At 43.4% G+C, this 19387-nt stretch overlaps 1 protein-coding gene and 1 long non-coding RNA gene across 3 annotated transcripts in view; both read right to left on the reverse strand.

Annotated features, from left to right (window-relative positions):
• Window positions 1–2115: 2115 nt before the first annotated feature.
• Window positions 2116–5896, reverse strand: LOC117879615. The gene is made up of 2 exons (XR_004646331.1): window positions 4732–5896; window positions 2116–2609 (listed from the first exon to the last, which is right to left on the reverse strand). It is a non-coding gene; the product is annotated as an uncharacterized LOC117879615 (long non-coding RNA).
• A 3125-nt stretch (window positions 5897–9021) lies between these two features.
• C6 (complement C6) overlaps window positions 9022–19387 on the reverse strand; it is a 38701-nt gene continuing 28335 nt past the window's right edge. For both annotated transcript variants that reach the window (XM_034774165.1, XM_034774166.1), the window contains exons 16-18: window positions 17678–17768; window positions 15645–15886; window positions 9022–10566 (exon numbers count right to left, since the gene is read on the reverse strand). In XM_034774165.1, coding sequence (XP_034630056.1) covers window positions 10385–10566; window positions 15645–15886; window positions 17678–17768 — 515 coding nt within the window. In that variant the 3' untranslated portion in view covers window positions 9022–10384. The remainder of the gene's footprint in view (window positions 10567–15644; window positions 15887–17677; window positions 17769–19387) is intronic.

A 19387-nucleotide genomic window follows, 5' to 3' on the forward strand; every position in this document is an offset into this window, starting at 1 on the left:
ACATATCTTAGATGCCAGGCCCCAATAACCTCAATGGGGATGTGTGGGAGTCCACTCATGCAGCTCAGTTTGCAGGATCAGGGCCAAGGTGTTTGTGTTTCCCACCTTCCACAGTCGTGCCACTTCTATACACAGTAACAATGGATACACAGATTAAGGTACACGGATACAAAAATAGCCTCCTCCATCATCTGAAACTTGAACTGAAACCTTAGCATTTGAGAAATCGGTCTTACCTTGACGTTTGCACCCTTCTGTGCTTCCTGGTTTCAGTCAGGAGGACTGGAAATAGAAGTGAAGATATACCACAAGAAAAGCTGCTGTGGGATAGCCACAATAGAAAATGAGTGTCTGAGCATCCATATACTCACATGATCCCTTACAGAAAAACCTAAAGTGTTAGTTATCCCCCTCCTCATTCTCATCATCAGTCAGCAACCTAGCATTTCCCAAGGCACACGGGCCTGGATACAGCTTTTATAATGTGCTATGCTGACACCCACTATGCCTAATGTTTTTTAACACACGGGTCATATTCTGACCAAGGACCAATGTCTCCAAGTTGGTAGTTGATAAAACAAGCCTGCTAGTTGCATGCCTGAGAGTCCCACATTGCACACAGTCGGCCACAAGAATTTTGTATATCGTAGGTATAATTTCTTATGTGTCAGAAAAGTAAAAGAGTAGTTAGTTATGGCATTATTATCAAGTACAGTATATGTGCTTTGCTCACAGTGGGAGCCAAGATTAAAAAGAGCCATGTTTTGTAAACCAGCTTCATTGTTCATCAGCTTCTAAGGGAGAGACAAAGAGAAATATAACAAGTTCGTGGTGATCATGTTTAGGTCAATGTACAGATTAATATTTAATCAATCATTAACAAGTCTGCATTTGCCAACACTTACTAATTATGTCCCACTCTAATTCTTAATTCTTTTTCATGAGAATCTATAAATGTCTTATATGCTTTGGGGAGGATCTGAAATTTATTTGCCATCTAAGTATTCTGATAAATGAACAGTTCTTTTTATCAGGAAGGTTATGGAAGCAACAATTGCCAAAGGGAAAATGAGATTTTTAGCACAGACCTCTGGTTCTTTTAGGCTTGCCTATGCCAGAACAATTACTTCCCTGACTGTGAACTTCATTTTTCTAGAGGCCTATTATGTCCGAATACATCAAAGCAACGGAACTGCGCAGACCAACCTCTCTCTGCTCTACATGCCATTATTGCAGGTTTTTGACCAGCTTGACCCATGAACTCCATGGGTAATGGTCACAATAGGATCCCTCAGCAGGCTGAAGTACACTAACAATCTTGTCCATAGGTTTGAAGGTATCCAACTACAGAATATGAATATATGTTATTCACTGTATTCTGAAATTCAGAAGCTGTTAAACATGTCAAATGCCCCCCAAATCACTTGAGACACAGTCAAGTTAAAAACACAAACAGGCTTTTTAACTTCATTTTTGCTTGTTAACAACAGCTAAAAATGAAATGTTGCCATATTCCTTTCTCTTTATCCAATGCTGCAACTGAACATTATGCCCTGAACTCCTCTGGAAGGTGATGCGCACTCTTTCCTAAGGGAAGAGTGCCTGGTGCCTGATAGAGCTGGAACTCCTCTATCTTATTCAGAGACACAAGAACATTTATTTGATATGTGAATTATGACAGTGTGAATAAAATTATTACTACAAGTCCACCATTTCCTATGGTCTCTTGGACGGGTGCTCGGGATGGACCACACTGAGAATGCCACACTCAGGGCAGACTGCAAGAAACAGAGTAGACAATCCCCCCAAAACTGGCAGTTTATTCTATAGTTAGATTCCAAACCAGTATCAAAAGAGCTTCTGTAGCACCACCCTGGTTAACAAAAAGCCAAACAGTCCCCATTAGGTATTCCAGCCCTTGGCTCCCATCCAGACAAACAGGTCTAATATAGTGAGAGGTTACTGAAAACTCAATTCACCAGATGTGAGGTTCTATTAATTCCAAAGGATCAGACACCCCCAGGTCAATATGTATTTCCGATCTTACCCAAATAGCACGCTGGCAGCCAGTTCTTAGTACATTTTAATTAACTAAAGATTTTACTAATAAAAGAAAAAAAAAAGAGATTTATTGAATGGTTAAAGTATCATATACATACAAGTGACTTTCAGTGTTCATAGGTCAAGATCATAGCTGTGATGGAATAGACAGCTGGCTTGCAAAAGTCCTCAGTCCATAGTTCAAAATACTTCTTTTAGTTGTAAATCCACAGTTCAGAGAATTGGAGCAGGAATGAGGCAACATGGAGATGTCTCAGGTGTCTTTTATATCTTTTGCCATGTGCATGGAAATTTACTCTCCCAAACGAAGCCCTCAGCCCCTGTGTATGGAAAGTTACTGACAAAGATGGAGTCCAAGGTCACATGTCCATATCATACATCCTTACATGTGTTGCTGAATCACAAGGGTGGCTCCTTGCTGTCTGAAGCATCTGCAGGAAGAGATATATGGAGACCTGATTTGTCTTAATGGCCCATCAAGCTTCAATAGTCCATCAACAATTGAATGGTTCATCACGACTGGGCTGGCTAGACGGATGTAAAACTATCTTGAGGTTGTCACCCAAGAACAAAACACATGTTTGAGATATAAATACATAGCAAATATTCATAACTTCAGATACAAAGATGATACATGCATATAAACAGGATTGTTTTACTTGGCAGAGTACAACTTTGCCATTGATTCCTTAACATGACATACTTTGTATAAGATTAGTTGCAACTGTAGATCAGTGATAGCAACAATGATACAAATGGTCATCTTCAATCATACAGAAGTAGTGCTTTCTCAAGGGAGGTGTCCCATCAAAACCAATGATGTGAATATGTACTGTCCAATCTGAGTAAGTATGACAGATTCTGGCATATGACTATTCATGGTTTATTCTGTAAGTGCATGTACATAACTATATATAGTAAGTAAACTGTGCCATAGAAATGAGTCTTTGCCCCAAAGAGTTCACAATATAAAGGCACAAATAGCTTGGGCCGAAAGCGCTATGTAGCCCTTATTTAAATGGCCTAGTCCTATTACATTGTTCTTCCAACTCAAGCAAACCACATGGTCCAACTGTCCTGTCTCACGAAAAAACCAGTGGTCTTACCAAATTGCACCACAAGGCCCCAGCCATGCTAGCCACTTGGTTCAGATCAGTTCTCTACCCAGACTCTCTTCAGGTAGAGCCTCTGTTGGAGTAATATTCCTAAAATAGGCTCTGTGATCTCCATCCCCCCCACCAACAAGAACGGATTTGCAGAAGGCTTGTTCTTTTCACTGTAGATCTGGTCTCCAAGAAGCAATAGGCTGGGTCACTTGCCCAACAGGTGGGTGTTCTCTGTGGTTCTTTTATGCTCCTTGGAATGCAGTGACAACAAACCTTTTCCCTTTGTCAGGGCTGGAGAGAGGTGGGGTTGTCAGTCCTGCTACTAAAGGAATAATTTGAGAAAGCAGCATAGCAGGTTCAGTTCCTTGTTTCAAGGATAGTTGCTTCTTCCTAACCTCCTTATCTTCCATTGAGGGGACCACTAGCTTGCTAGCTTTCTTTTTCCTCTCCATGTCTGAGTGGCCATGCCAGGGGCATTTCTTTTATCTATTTCTCACTATAAATAGGGAAGTCTAGTGGCAGTGGCCTTCACTAACAGCCCATCGGCCCACTCACCGAATGCCTGAATTCCCAGGTGCTCACACTGACTGGGAAAGGAGCCACATGTAAGTGAACAAACATTCAAAAGTGTTGGGGCTGTGTTGGGTCTGCCAGGTCTTCTGCAGTAGAGAAATAATTAATTGTCATAAATGGAACCCTGGGTATTTCCGCTTGTTGAGAAGGCTACAGTTTAATCAGTGTTTTCATTCTAAGCTGTATTACTCTCTTTGTCTAAAAGTACCTACAGAGGAAGAAGATTTCTAATAATAGATGGCTCTTAGCTGGCCGAAAGTCAGAATTTCCATCCTGCAGGAAAATTTGAAATTCTGAAAAAAATTAGTTCCATTTCAGAACAAAAAGTAGAATTTTCCGTGGAAGGGAAAATCCATAATACATTCATTTTGAACTAATCAAAAGGTTTAATTTCAAAATGAAATTGACCCTGGGAGCCGAAGCTTGTAAGGCTTCTGGCTCAGCCATGGCTCCCAGCTCCCTGTCAGTCCACTGGGGCTCACGGGAGCTTAGAAGCCTAGAAGTCAGGAGCCTTTTAGCTTGGGAGTTGGGGCTCCCAGCTCTGTGCCAAGGACCCTAGAAGCTCTGAAAACCCCCAGGGTTTCCAGGCTGCTAGCTCTGAGGCAGGGAGCATTGAAGCCCTGGAATCCCCAACTGTGGGACAGCCCACATAGTGAGGCTGCCCTGGAGATGCAGACCCTGGGAACCTGGGGCTTACCAGCAGCCCACCAGGTGAGCTAGCAGGAAACCTGGCAGGTTTCTGAAGGAACTTTGCTTGTAGCTTGTCAAAGCTGATACAGGCTTCTGCAAAACATGGTGAGTTTGATGAATCAGCATTTTCTGATTAAATCCTGTTTTGCTAGAAATTTTATGCCCAGCTTTACGTTTCAGTCTAGCAAACACAAGGCTAAACAAGATCCAGTGGCTGGAAGGTAAAGCTAGAAGAATTCAGATGAGAAACAAGGTACAGTTTCTTACCCTCTCTGTTTAAGTAACCATTGGAACAACTTACCTAGGGACATGTGTAGTAGATTCTCCATCGCTTGAGATCTTTAAATCAAGATTGACAGTCTTCCAAAAGACATGTTCTAGCTCAATCAAAATTGTTGCAGGAATTACTGGGTGAAACACTCATGTGTGCGATGCAGGGGATTAGACTAGATGAACATAAAGATCCCCTGCTAGCCTTAAAATCTATGCATTTATGAATCTATTCAGGTTTTATTCACCCAATTACAAAAATCAGCCTGGGAGGAAACTTGGACCATAAATCCCAGGTCTTGCTCTCTCTCATTCTTTAAAGGATTCCTCTTCCACTTCTAGGAGCCCCATCCTGAAGACTTTACTCATGCATAACTCCCATTTAAATCAGTGGGCATTTTGGATGAGTCAGATCTGTAAACGCAGCCCCTATCACTAGTTTCAGTTCAGTCTCCATTGGATGACACCAAAAGTCAAACACCCAGAAGCTGTCCCGGGTTCATTCACCGCTTGTGGCATCTTTTCCTGGCAGTCCCTGGGGTTTAGCTCTGGCCAGGCATTGCACTCTCCCCTTGTGGTGTGTCTTCCATCGTCCTCTCTGTCTGCTGAACCCCTCTTGCTTTAGGAACTGCAGCTTCCTCTTTGTGACTTAGCCCTCCAGTCAGGTCACTCCAGCGTTCCCCTTTCCAGGGTAGGAAAGTCTCTCTTCACAAACAGGCTGAGGCAGTCTTCCTACTTACTGCCCTGCCGGTGTCACTTTGTCAGTGGCTGCTAGAGGGACATAAGCCCTGCTTCAGGACATTGGCAACCAAGGTTTGACTTGCCCCATACCTTGCTGCTTTCCCCCTCAGTCTTGTCTAACTCTCTGGCTCTCCCCTTTCTCTGAGCTTGCTAAGCCACTCTCCCTCCCCTCCCAGGGAGTAAGAGCAGGCTTTGTGCCTCCTGCCCCATACAAACCTCCCTTCTCCCAGGGAGTGACTAGATACTCCTTCCCTCCAGCCCCTTCTGTTGCCAACTTCCTGGCTTATTTAGGCCCCTCCAGCTGAGTCTGCTTCCAATCAATTCCCTGACTTCTCCTCCAGGTGCAGCCTGTGGAATTAATTGGCCTGACTGGCCATCTTAACCCCTTCCAGTCCTGTGTGGGGTGGACACACTATCATAATGGCCTATGTAAAATGACCTGGTTGACTTGAGATTTGTGCACTGCAATACTGAGGTTTGTGCACTACAAGAAGCACCATCACAACCAGCACCCTAGTTATTTAGCAGTCCAAGCAGAGGCCAAGGGCTGAAAGAACCCAGAGACAACCTATTTTCTTTTACTCTGATGTGGCTCCTGCAGATCAGGTAGCTAAGGTGTGAGTAAACTTGCACTAATGCTTTCTCTATTGTACTAATCCTGTGGCTTCAGCTACTAGGTCTGGAAAATACCTTGCATAGACACCATATTCACTACAAAACGTCATTGCTCTTAAATGGTTTAGTCATGCTATATGAAAGGGTGTGAAAACACATGATTAACTATATAGGCTGGGATTTTCAAAAGAGACTAAGGCAGGGGGTCTCAAACTTCATTGCACCGTGACCCCCCTTCTGACACAAAAATTACTACATGACCCCAGGAGGGGGGACTGAAGCCTGAACCCACTTGAGCTCCGCCACCCCGGGAGGGCCAAAGCTGAAGCCCAACAGCTTCAGCCCCAGCTGGGGGCCTATAACCTGAGCCCCACCACCCAGGGCTAAAGCCCCCAGGCTTTGGCTTCGGCCCTGAGCCGTGGGGCTCATGCTTTGGCCCCAAGCCCCAGCAAGTGTAAGCCAGCTGTGGCGACCCAATTAAAACAGGGTCATGACCCACTTTGGGGTCCTGACCCACAGTTTGAGAACCGCTGGACTAAGGGATGGAATTTGGGCACCCAACTCCCTTAGGCTCCATTATCCACCACATGCACAATGCATATGAGTGATCCCATTTAAAAGATGCAGACTTGCCCTGGTGTTTCACAGAGACTGTGGGAAATCATGGAACATCAAGTCTGCTGGACAATTTACAAAAGGAGATGGCTGCCTGCCAAGTAACTGGAATGCAGTTTCACAGGCATACATAACCCTACACAGCTCTGGGAGCAGTTTGAAAACAACCATTCAAATCAAGAAATGTAACTGACCCCTCTGATCAGATGGTTTGTTTGTTTTAGTTAAGATTTAACTGAACAAAAATATTGTTTTGTAACTTCCTTCCTCAATTTAACTCCATAAGCAATGTCAGCAGTCAGCACTAAGTGAGGTGCATTTTAAGCCCATATTATTTAGGCCACAAGCAGAAGTGTGCTGGACAGGAATCTATGGAAGGACATAAAAGCCATTCTTGCTGAACTGGAAGATTTAAGGAACCACTCCAGTCAACTGAATATGTAAATCTTAGCTTGTCCGGAACTGCAGCAAGTTTAAATGCCATAGACCTTGTATTTAAAAAAAATAATGGAGATTCTTGAGTGCGGCTTGTAGCTTTGCATTAGAAACTGAGTAGGCTCAAAGGGAATCAAGGTAGGACTAATGTCTACTACAGCAACAGATTTATCACATGCCAGTAAAAAGCAGCCCTCCATTACAATCACAGAACAGGTCTACTGCATTTGCTGCAAAAGGTAACCTTGCACGTCTGCACATATATTGTAGCCATACAGCCATTGGTCACAATTCCTGTTCTCTCTGATATTCTTATATTGAAAACACCTACCTCCACTGTCCCATATGCAGCGGTTGAGATTAAAAAGTCGGGCATTCACAAGGTTACTACACAATCTGAGATATTCTAGGCATAGGGAAAAATCACTAACTGTGGTAACGATGTGGTGGCTTGTTGCTAAATGTGCATTTTTTTTTAAATGGTGACCATTGCATCCTCATTCCAGACTACAAGATTTTAACTTATCTGGGGGACCGCTTCCTGGAGCTGTACAAAAAATAAATATTATTCAGTTCTTTCCTATGTCCTGCTAGAGGAATCTACCATTTATGTAGAACTCAAAAATGTGATGGACTGTGCCAATTTCCCAGTGAATTCCTCTTGTTTTAAGCAATTAAGTTGTGATAACAACTGTATTCCATGTGTTATACCTGCACGGTCATAAAACAAATTTAGAAATAAACAAAAAGATATTCTGGTGAACCTACTGTAGGCTCCTTACACTTAGTTTGGAAAATACTTTACCCTTCTTTCCTACATTAGTGATGCTCAGGTAGGTTTTCTCTGTGCAATGGTGAAGCTGCTCTATAGGGACAACTACGCTTTTGCGAATTTCTAGGTCTCAGAATCCATTGTCATCTTGATGGATTTTTTCCTATGTGCTGCCTTTCCAGGTGTTCTTCCTCATGCCCAACTATAAGGTAGGCACCTGAGCAATGATCCATCAAACCAGACATTTATCTGGACCTTACAATGACAAAGTAAATGAAGCTTCTTCTGCTACTGACTGGGAAGTAACTGCCTCTCTAGTTACTTAATATAAAATTATTACAAAGAAAATGTTTCTTCCAAAAAAGAAGAGAGATGCCTGTTGCAGGAAAGAATAAAACTGAGCATTGTGTGGCAATTGTTGAGAAAGGAAGTAAGGTCTTGTGATTAAAGCACAGCACTGGAACTCAGCATGACTGGGGTGAAATCCTGACTCTATTGGAGTCAATGGCAGAACTCCCACAAACCTCAAAAGGCCAACATTTCACCCTTGGATTCTATTAGTAGCTCTTCCCCTAACTTCCTCTGTATCTCGAGGCAAGTCGCTTAACCTCTCTGTGCCTTAATGTTCCCATCAGTAAAATGGACTCAACAACCGTTACACAGATCAGAAAGAGAGGGTGAGGCTTAACTAACAAATGTTTGTAAAGCACTTTGAGATGCTGAGATGGAAGGTGCTAGACAAGTTCAAGACTAACAGTGTATGAGCTCCTAAATATTTTAGAAATGCAAGAAAATAAATGAGGCAGGTGGGTTGTCAACACATAAAGCATGAAAAATAATCACAACAAAAATGCAAGTTGGCATTTCACTTAAAAAATGTCCTGGGTCAGATTTATATAGAGAAAGAGCAGCATTAAGATTAAAAAGACAGAAACACCAGCAGCAGATCCTCACCCCCTATAGAGAGTCCAGGAGGTAGGGGCAGCAGCCCCCCTGGAGTCTGAAAAAAAGCACAAAGCTCTTTTAAAAAAAGATCACTGGATCTGTGATCAGTCAGAGCCAACCAGCCTTAGTAATAATAGGAAATCTGTGGAAAGTCTTGAGACTTTGGAGACACCTCGGACAAACTGGAAACAGACGAGGTCAAGATATGTAAGTATTTATTTTTAATTGTCTTTATTATAAATTTTAACACCACAACAAAATAGTTTGGTCTATTTTGGCATAGGATTCCTCCCTTCCTTCCCCTGGGGTTCTACGCAGCCACTACTGGGTTAGTGGCTGCTGAGGTTCCACAGCTCCCCTGCTCTTAGGAGCCAGTGCCTCCTTAGATGCAAAACTGCCATGCCACGTTTAGCCTCAGTGCCCACTAAAACATGCCTCTGTTCCTGGATGAAGTCTGGAACTCAGCCCAGCCGAATGGCCAGATATAGGAGCCATACTGCATGATGCATCAGAGTGGCATAAAATGGTGAGAACTGGCAAGTCTCATGATGTTAGTTGGTTTTCTCAAAGCTTCAGCGCACGGAGTCGGGTGATTATGTTAGAAACTCAGCTCTTTCTGTTTTGAAAGTAAGTTTCTAGCTCTCTTGGGTGGAAAGGAAAGCTTGCGGCTGTGAACCTTAGAGGCTAAACATAAAACTACAAATGAACAAACAAAAACCCTAGAAGGCAAATAAAGAGAACTGCACATTTATTTAAAAAAAATACCTGACTGTTCAGCCAATCTCATGATTTTGGGGAGGCCTGATTCAGGATTTTGGAATGACTGCAACTGGAAGTGCTGTATACTGCTCATTTCATTGTTTAAAGTCTTCAACACTGGGGGCAGTGTCTTTCTGTTTGACTGACCATCGTTAAAGGAAAAGTAAAGGTGCTGGGCCACCCAGAGTCCCCTTCCTGTCTGAGAACTCCAGTATAGAGCTCAGCCAGTGAGAAGACAGGGGCACTGGGCGGGCAGGGACAGAGGAGACAGCCCTCTACCATCAACAAATCCCCTCAGGATTGGGGAGGGGAGAGTCCCAAAAACTAGGGCAGAGAACCCAAACAGCATCACAGGAGTTAAGAGGCAGAATCTCTGTCCCCACCACTTATCTAAAGCTGTTGATAGTAGGAAAGACCCTCAGTCCCAAAGCACAAGGTAATTTTGAACAGATAATACGACAATTGCCATCCCTCTCTCCAGGAGCCACACAAGAATCTTACTGCAGCCTATGGGAGTAATTCTTGCAGCCCAACAGGGGTGCATGCATTGCATGCAAGGTGGAGAGAGAGACAAAGGTAAAATTGGGCGTAGTAGGGTGTAGGAGGTAGAGGGCTCATTTACATGAGATCCTCATCAACCGATGAGCAAGTCTGTAAATCCCAGCCACAATGCTCTGGGGCTTTTTGCTGTTTTGATTTATTTGGGTAGTCAGCCAATCTTTCCTCAGGAGAGGCTGTCCTATGTTGCATGGCCTGAAGCATAAGGCCAAGTATATTTTTGGCTGCATAAGGCCCGAATATGTTAATTCAAACAGTTCCCCTGATGCAGTACTGCTATTTTCATGCCGGCACATTTCATTGCTCCCAGTGCACAGAGACTGGCTGTCCTTTTTCTACTTGTAGATTCCATTTGGATGCAATAAAGCTGGCTCTCAACCTTTGGACATTGGTAGGGTACCAGGCAGAAACATTGTGACTGCGAATCTGTGAATAGACAAGTTTCAGTTTTAGTTGCAAATACCAGCAGGTGTGCGTGTATTTAAAGTCTGGCAACATTTAAAAGAACTAGAAAGAGAAAATGAAATTGCAGATTGACAGATGACAATTCCAGACAGCTTTGGATATTAGTGCAGTGGGAATAGACACAACAGAAGTTTTAAGCATGTATTTTCACAACATTGGTCCATTCAAGAGCAAGTAAAATGTCAACCTCGTTGATCCATTTGTTTGTCTGGCCAGTTTTTATCAGCCCCTGGATGTTTTGAACAAAGACATTATGTTGACTGTATGCTTCCAATTACTTTCAAATGCAGCAGTGCTGTGAAATGGATGCTTAAAACTTCTGTTGTGTCTGCTCATATTTCATTAAACCTCCTTTTATGTATCCTAGGCTCTCCACTACTGGCATACAGGTGACTGTGATTTCATTACTCATTTTTAACAGGAACATCTTCTAATTTCTGACATTCTACCCCAGAAATTTTCCATCTAAGAAAATAGTTCTCCCTTTCCTCACTTAAAAATGTAAATTTCATTTATTCCCATTTTATTTGTTTCTATATATTATTTACATATCCTCTGTCTCTGCAGTGATTCCCAATGCTCACCCTCAAGAATACCAAAGCTGGCCTCCATCCTATATCTATTTTATGCTCATTGGAACATGTGTGGGTAACACTCACCATCATGAAGGTTAAGTTACAGTTACTATTCAAAAACTAGTGGAATGAAAGAGCTGCACTATCATGAATACATAATACATTCTTAAGGATTTTAACCAAAATAATCTGTTTTAATGTCTCTACTGCATAGACAAACATTTCCAAACCAGTTTGGCTTAAGTACAAAAGGTTTGAATATCTCTGGAAAGTGAGGGGTTTTTGTGCCTATCCACAGCCAACCTATTAACCCAAATCAGTTTGAGATGTTCAGCCAAACCTATTCTGTATGAATTTATTGTGAAGAAATGATGGGCTGTCATGTTCTCATAGGACTTCTCCATAGTTTGCTTCTGTGGTCTTACTGAATGTTCTTCTTTTACAAACAAGCTGTCCCCTCTGCTCTTTATGCTATCCAGAAAGTGAGGTTTTCATCTTTACTCCATCTTCTTCATATTTCTTCCTTCTCTCTGCCCCTGCCCAGATCTCTTCTCCTTCCTTCATCTCCCAGTACCCACAACCTTGCTTGGCGATCTTCCTCACTATATAAATCACTTCTTGGCTGGCCCTGCATTTCTAAGGTTCAGCTTCTCTAGGGGTACATCTACACTGCAATCAGAGGTGTGATTGCAGCTTGTGCATATCCAAGCTTTGATCTAGCTAGTGTGGGAAGATGTGGTGGCATAGAGTGTGGTGTGGGCCAGGAATGCATGTAGAGGGGCCAGCGTTCTGGGCAGGCTTGTACAGCCCATGGTGCTGTGTCCTCACAACTATTTTTAGAGACACTAGCTAGATTAAAGTATGTTACTCGAGTTGTACTCACACCTCCGACTACAAAGTAGATATACCCTAAGATACAATGGACCAGACCAGAGGCACCAACTTCCCCAATTCCCAGGGGGTGCTCGAACCCCGCTCCGCCCCGCCCCCACTCCACCCCTTCCCCCAAGCCCCCACCCTCGCCCTGCTTCTTCCTGCCCCTGCTCAGCCCCCGCCCCACCTCTTCCTACCCCCGCTCGTCCTCCCTCCCCCACAGTGCCTCCCGGCCACCACAATCAGCTGTTCAGCAGCGGGCAAGAGACGCTGGGAGGGAGAGGGAGCTGCTGATCGGTGGGGCCTGCCAGTGGGCGGGAGGGTTTGGGGGGAAGGGGAGGAGCTGATCCGCGGGGCTGCCAGTGGGTGCTGAGCACCCACTATTTTTTCCCCAGTGAGTGCTCAAGCCCTGGAGCACCCTCAGAGTCAGAGCCTATGGACCAGACTCCAATTTCTTTTATAAGACTGTAAATCCAAAGTAACTACATCGCAAATAATGAAATTACTCTTAATTTACATCAGTGGGATTGAGACCAGATTTTGGCTCAACAATTCTCGTTCCCCCTGATATTTCTGTTCCCTCACCCGACCCCAAACTCTCACCGACACACTGCCATTTTGTGGTCAGACTGGAAAGGGCAGCCTCAAATCTGCCACATGGGGAGATGAGTTCCCAGCTGATTTCGGAACAGTTGCATTCCTTCATCCGGAGACATGTGACTCTCCAGAGAAGACGTAAATATGTATGTGATTTTTAATTTTGAAAATCTGGAACTTTAGTAGCAGTGAGTAAAGGTTGAGGGTACTGGGAGATGAGGGAAGGGGAAGAGATCTGGGTGGGGGCAGAGAGAAGGAAGAAATATGAAGAAGATGGAGTAAAGAAAAAAAAACACATTCTGGATAGCATAAAGAGCAGAGGGGGCAGCTTGTTTAATCCAATTAAGCATTGCCTTGGATTTATTGAGCCCTTACAGTGGAAACAAACACTTTTTGATTAAATTTGTTTCTCTTCCAACCTTCTCCCCCTTCTTTGCTCTCCTATTCTGTGCTGGGCCTCTAAGGGGTGCAGCACACAGTTTATAGGCCGGGGGTAAGGGGTACTATGGGAACTTTAAGACACCTATGTGCCCTTCTGTCCTTGGGCTACTCTGAGTGGAGAGGAGCAGTGAAGAGGTGCCTTTAATAACTTATACAGTCATGGGGGCCTAGGGTGACCAGACAGCAAATGTGAGAAATCGGGACAGAGGGTGGGGGGTAATAGGTGCCTATATAAGAAAAAGACCCAAAAATCGGGACTGTCCCTATAAAAACAGGACATCTGGTCACCCTATGGGGGCCTGTCTAAATTGTAGCAGCCTCTCTGGGGCTGCCCTATGGGCTGCAGTGATGCCTAGAACTCCTGCAGAACTGCGTGCTACAGCCTCACCCCTGACACACACAACGTGGCCTATAGTACTTCCCCTTGGCGGGGGTTTGCAAGAGGGTCCTCAGGAGGCAGCCTCCCAGCTGTTCTTCCCCTCCCCTAGCCAGTTATGGGGCTTTGGAGTCTCTTTTCTTTATAAAGCAACAGAGGGTCCTGTGGCACCTTTTATAAGACTAACAGAAGTTAGCTTCTGTTAGTCTTAAAGGTGCCACAGGACCCTTTGTTGCTTTTTAAAGATTCAGACTAACACGGCTATCCCTCTTTTCTTTATGCCACTCCAGCTCTTTGACCCTGGAGCAAAGGGAACTGCTCCGAAAAGCAAGTGGAGGAATGAATGTGGCTGCCACCCATCCCTTTTCTGGCAAGGCTGCTCTGTGTGCTGTGTCAGCCAACAAACATTTCACAAATTTACTGGAAAATCACTACTGCTATCACCTCATTACTCAGTAAATAGCAGAGTTGTGCAATAATGTTTAGTATCAGAGGGGTAGCCATGTTAGTCTGGATCTGTAAAAAGCAACAGAGAGTCCTGTGGCACCTTTAAGACTAACAGATGTATTGGAGCATAAACTTTTGTGGGTGAATACCCACTTTGTCAGAGTATTCATCCACGAAAGCTTATGCTTCAATACATCTGTTAGTCTTTAAGGTGCCACAGGACTCTCTGTTGCAATAATGTTTGTACACTAATCCTCATAGGGATTTCACAACAAACTCTGACTCTGTTCGTTAAAGCTCTTAATAAACGCGGATTTCACGTAAGTTATTTTTAAATTATACCATTAAGAAGCCATTATGTAAAACAACAATACAGTCATGACTAAGAGAAACATTGCTGCCTAAACCTATGCTACTCAGTAGTACAGTGATTTAATGTAGCTATTCTGAAAGATTGTATAATATTGCTTATATGGCATGAAACACAACGCTAGAGGTTATGTTATCATAAGAACAAACAGAGGATCATATTGGTGGCTTAATTTCCATTAATAATGCTACAGGTCTGAATTGCCTTAAAAGGTCAAGTTCCTGTAGGTCATCTTGTACTCCTGTTTGGTGACCAATGGGAAATGAATTTGGTGATCTCAGTTTGAGGTTCGCACACACCCCCAATCAGCATAAATTACACTGAGCCAGATTCTGATCTTAGTTCCACAGAAGTAAATCTAGAGTAACTCTATTGATTACCAAACCTCAAAATTATGGAATAAGGCAAGCAAAGCCAAGACAGTTACTCTGGATTACACCGGGACAATAGGATGGGGCCCACTGTCTTTATGATGTACTGAACTATATCCATAAACATTACTTTTAATCACTGTTTTTAAATGCAAATACACAGTAGTTAAAAATGTTCTCATTGACAAGAACCAGGGGCAGGATTCTCTTTGCCCGGCAACTTGAGTAGCCATTCACAACAATGCAGAATGAGTGTAAAATAATCAGCATGGTTTTACTCCCACTTTGCACTGGCTTAAATGACCACACAAGTTGCAGTGAACAGAATTAAGCCCTAAATGTCTAGGTTATATGGCACCCTTCACTGTGTACCTGACCACCACTGGAAAGGAGTTAATTTGCTAACCTTTTATTGCTGGAGACCCGGGCTCATACCTAGTTTAGGGATGCAGGAAAATAAAAGTGACCAAATTTAACTTTGGAGTAACCAGCTGGTGTTATGGGACTTACCTCATTGATCCTTCATGATGCTTGGATACAAGGTACTATGTAAATAATAAATACTTACAGTTTCCAAATCATTTGACCCATCTGTATGCAATATTCAGAGCCTTGTAGTCTTTAATCACACAGGAACAGATCCTGTTACTCTATCTGTTTCCTTTGTTGTGGCAGCACAAAGGGGATAGAAAACTGACTCAGCTTGGGAGTCCCTTTGGATTGGGGGCTCCCCAAATGGCATACAGCTGGTGTGGTCAGCTCTACACTCCCTTCAAGTGTGAGAAGTGCTGAGGAACAGACCTGAGTCTGCTCTAATTCACTCCAGGGACAGAAAGCTACCTGTGCCTCTCTGCTCTTCTCAACTCAGAGTAGCTCAGATACACCTTAGAATGTGGACCAGAATGACTGTGACTCTCACTCTTAGAGCAGTGATGTGGATGTCAAATGTTCTATTCAGAGTTTAAGATCTCAATAAAGCACAGTCATACCTGAACACATTTCCCAGTCGTAGCATGTGTCATATCCACAGAGCTCTTTCTTTGAGCTACTTGTCGAAAGCTTTGCCCTTTCAATGGCCCAGTTCAGGTTGGTGTCACCATGACAGGGGCCAGAATGCAAGAAATGGAGTGGCTGCTCGTTAAGGCATTTTTCAGCTAAATACTGACAGCTGGGCTTTGTAGAGGGCCTTTCAGAAACTGCATGTAGTACGCAGACATCTTCAGAGTAGTGGCTGCCAAGACACAAAAACAAAAATGTTACAGGAGGCTGGAGAAAATGAAGGAGGCATATGTCAAACCCTAGACATTCCAGCAACATAGAATACATTGACATTGCTACTGTGCAGTTAAGTCAGGGCCATCATTATAACCAACAGCTGCATGTCTATCTTAGGTACTTATACAGCCCCCTATCCCACAGTATCCGAGCACATCACAGTCTTTGATGTAGTTACTCCCACAACACTCCTGTGAGGTAGGGAAGTGCTAGTCTCCCCATTTTACAGATGGAAAACTGAGGCACAGAAAGTCTTGGCCCAAGATCACACAAGACATCTGTGGCAAAGCAGGAATTGAACCCATGGTCTTCCATGGCCCTACCTAGTGCTCTAACACTGGTCAATCCTTCCTCTCCTAAGTGTCTCCATGCCAGTCCACCACACAGACATCCTTATTCTAGCTTGCAAATAATTAGATGCTAAAAATTCTTCAAGATAACAATTTGTTCCCTTGGTGCCTCAGGGGCCTGAACAGCTGATGTTGTATAAACAGACAGCATTTCTTTCTAAAACTAAATCAGCACTGTTCTTGGCTTACTTTAAGCTTGGTGCTCTTCTATGCTTTTTGTGGTATGGTGATGTTCCAAAAATTAAAGTTTAGGTCTAGAGTTCAGGGGAAATCCATTTTTTCCCCATTTCTTTTCTAAAGTGGCTTGCTCTCCACACCATCATTCCCTGATTTGTGATTCCTCTTTGGAGCTGGTAGAGGCTCCCTGTTCCTGTTTGTCCTCTCTTCCTACAGATGGCTTAACAAGCCCACAGTTATTTATATCTGGGATGGCAGCACAAGTGATTTCCTCCAAATGCAAACAAATGTGGCATCAGAGTAGTTTATAAAAGGGTCAGTAAGTAAAAAAACTCCTGTGACCAAACACATCTATCTAACAAAGTTCGAGGTGGTTGCTGTTTTTTTTAGCCAGTTAGAATAAGCCAAACTGGATATACTCAAATTAATCAGTCTGGCAGAAGTGAACCATCATCACCGGGCCAGATTCTCAGCTGCTGCAAATCAGTACATCTCCCCGGACCTCAGGGGAGCCATGTCAATTCACACCAAATATGTTTGGGAAAATCCAGAAGGAATACAGGTGTTGTATTCATATAATTGGCCTTAGGAAGATGGGGCAAACTGGTTTGGAAAAAAAACAAATCAATCACCAGAAGACCCTTCACTTATCCCTGCAAAAATTCACAGGAGTTCAGCAAGTCTGGCTGCTGACTTCAAATGTGGCACAACCCAAGACTTCCCTGGAGTCTGAGGCCTTCATCAGGTGAGTGTGGTGCAGAATACACTGGAAGACCCAAACACAAGAGGCATAAAACCAAAGAGCTGACCCAATGGCAACTATCAAAACCAGACCTGGTGAGACTCCACATGGGTAACACAGGCTGATAGGAAAGCTAGATGGCTGACCTCTTAGAAGTCAGTGGCTGGAAAGAAGTTAGGTGAGGGGGAGGGAAGAATGGAAGCCTGCGGGTCCAGATGGTGGGAGATGGCATTGTGGCATGCTGACCGCCGGATGCCATTGATGATCTGCAGGAAAACAGCTGCTAGCTCATGGATTTTATAAGCTATAAAAATGGCAGTATTTTGGACTCTGTCTTGTGGCTGTTTTGCTAACGTCTGGAACAGGCTGCAAGAATGCCATGGCTATTCTCATTTTTAACTTTCCCTGTTTGTTCACAATGAATCACTCCACCGTAGAACGACTGTGGCTTTATATCCAAATACGGTATATACCTTACCTACAATCCTGTGCTGGAGACATGCAAACGCATTGAGATCCAACCTGTTTTTGTCCTGGGCTGCAGTTACCTCTAGCTTTAGTTTGCTCATCTGAAAAAGAAAGACGGTATTGTCAAAGCTACTCCCTGAAATAACTGATAAAAAGATGAACAGAAACTAGAAAGGGTTTATTTTAATTTAGCCTGACCACCCATAACAAGAGGTGATACATATTGTTCTTCAGTTAGCAGGGACACCCAAGTGTAATTCCAACATTTAAAAACAATCTTAAAAAACAATGCAAGTGTGAATAGAAATCACGCCACACAAAGGACAGAATTTCAAAAAGTTGAAAGGTGAAGGGGATGGGACATGGGGGGCTCTGTATTCAGCACCTACACAGAAAACATAAAAGAGCTTTTCCACACCTAGTTGTAAAGCACAAAGTCAGTTCAGCCAAAAGAATCTTCCCCTGAGCTGAAATAGTACCCAAATAGTGGTGCCATTTTCCCTTGCTGTTATTATCTATTGGCTTATTTTACAAGACTTACGGTTATTTTTGAATATATTTATTTACATTGTTCTCATCACTGTGGTATTTTTGGAGAATTACAGAAATTAACATGCATGACCGTTGCCAACAACTGGCACAAACCAAACTGCCTCTACCACTCTCACCACTGAACAGATAAAGAAAGCAAAAGTTGGAGTGAACAAGCACGTCTCACAAAAAATCCTCAGACTCAGACTCTGATGGACTGTAGGATAGAGCAAATTCTGAAATGAAAGGCTATCCACTGAAAACGCCCTGCTGCCCATATGCCGGACTTCCTCTCTGGAGAGACACAGGCAAGGGCATTCCAGTGGAACCCAGCTGGCATAAAAAGATATAGGCAGTCCCCAAGATGGCCATGCCTTCAGGTCTTTATAGAAGATAAAATCTTTGAGCTGTACCTAGAAGTTGTCTGGGAACCATTTCAATTCAAAGAATGCAAGTGTCATGCATCTACTCTAGTCTGCACTTCCGAAGAGGTAGGCAGCAGATTTCTGCTGAGTTCAAGATACTTCCAAGTGGGTTCTTAAGTAGATTCCAAGGTAAAGAGCACATTACAATGGTCTGGCTTGGTAGTGCTGTGAGCTCGATGGATGGAAGTTGGTTAACCTTGGGGAAGGTCTTGAAAGCTTGTTTCATGGGATTTTTTCAAAATGTTCAGGCCATGTCTTGATAAAGGGATAGTTAACCGTGGTGAAGCTCGCAGACAGGAAAAGTTGAAATTTTGGGGCCAGCTCTGCTGTCTGAGAACTACAACTAGGTATGTGCAATAGTCTTCTCCTGTTTTTCTGAAAACTGTAGAGCAAGAAATGCGAGGAAGAAGCTGAAAAGTAAAGGGAAAGATCCAGTTCATTTAATCGCTTACTTTCAGAACCTTTGCTACAGCTTCTTTGAAGCCACAGGCAACAGCAACAGTAAGCACAGATGTTCCTTTGGAATGGAAAGAAACCATTATTCATGGCAGGCTTCCAGTTAACCATATAACTTGCCATGTGACATCTTCCATAATTGCCATTTGGAGTGGCTCACTCTTAGACCATTTTGCAAGAACAGGATGTGGGCCAGGGCTAGGCTTAACTTTCAAGGCTTTAACTTGATTGGAAACAAGTTTGGAAAAAAAACAAATGCATAACTACAAAATGTAGAATAAGTAGCGAGGTGTAGAACTAGTGGAAAA

This window comes from Trachemys scripta, chromosome 6 (genome assembly GCF_013100865.1).
Source record: "Trachemys scripta elegans isolate TJP31775 chromosome 6, CAS_Tse_1.0, whole genome shotgun sequence".
Classification (NCBI taxonomy): Eukaryota; Metazoa; Chordata; order Testudines; family Emydidae; genus Trachemys; species Trachemys scripta.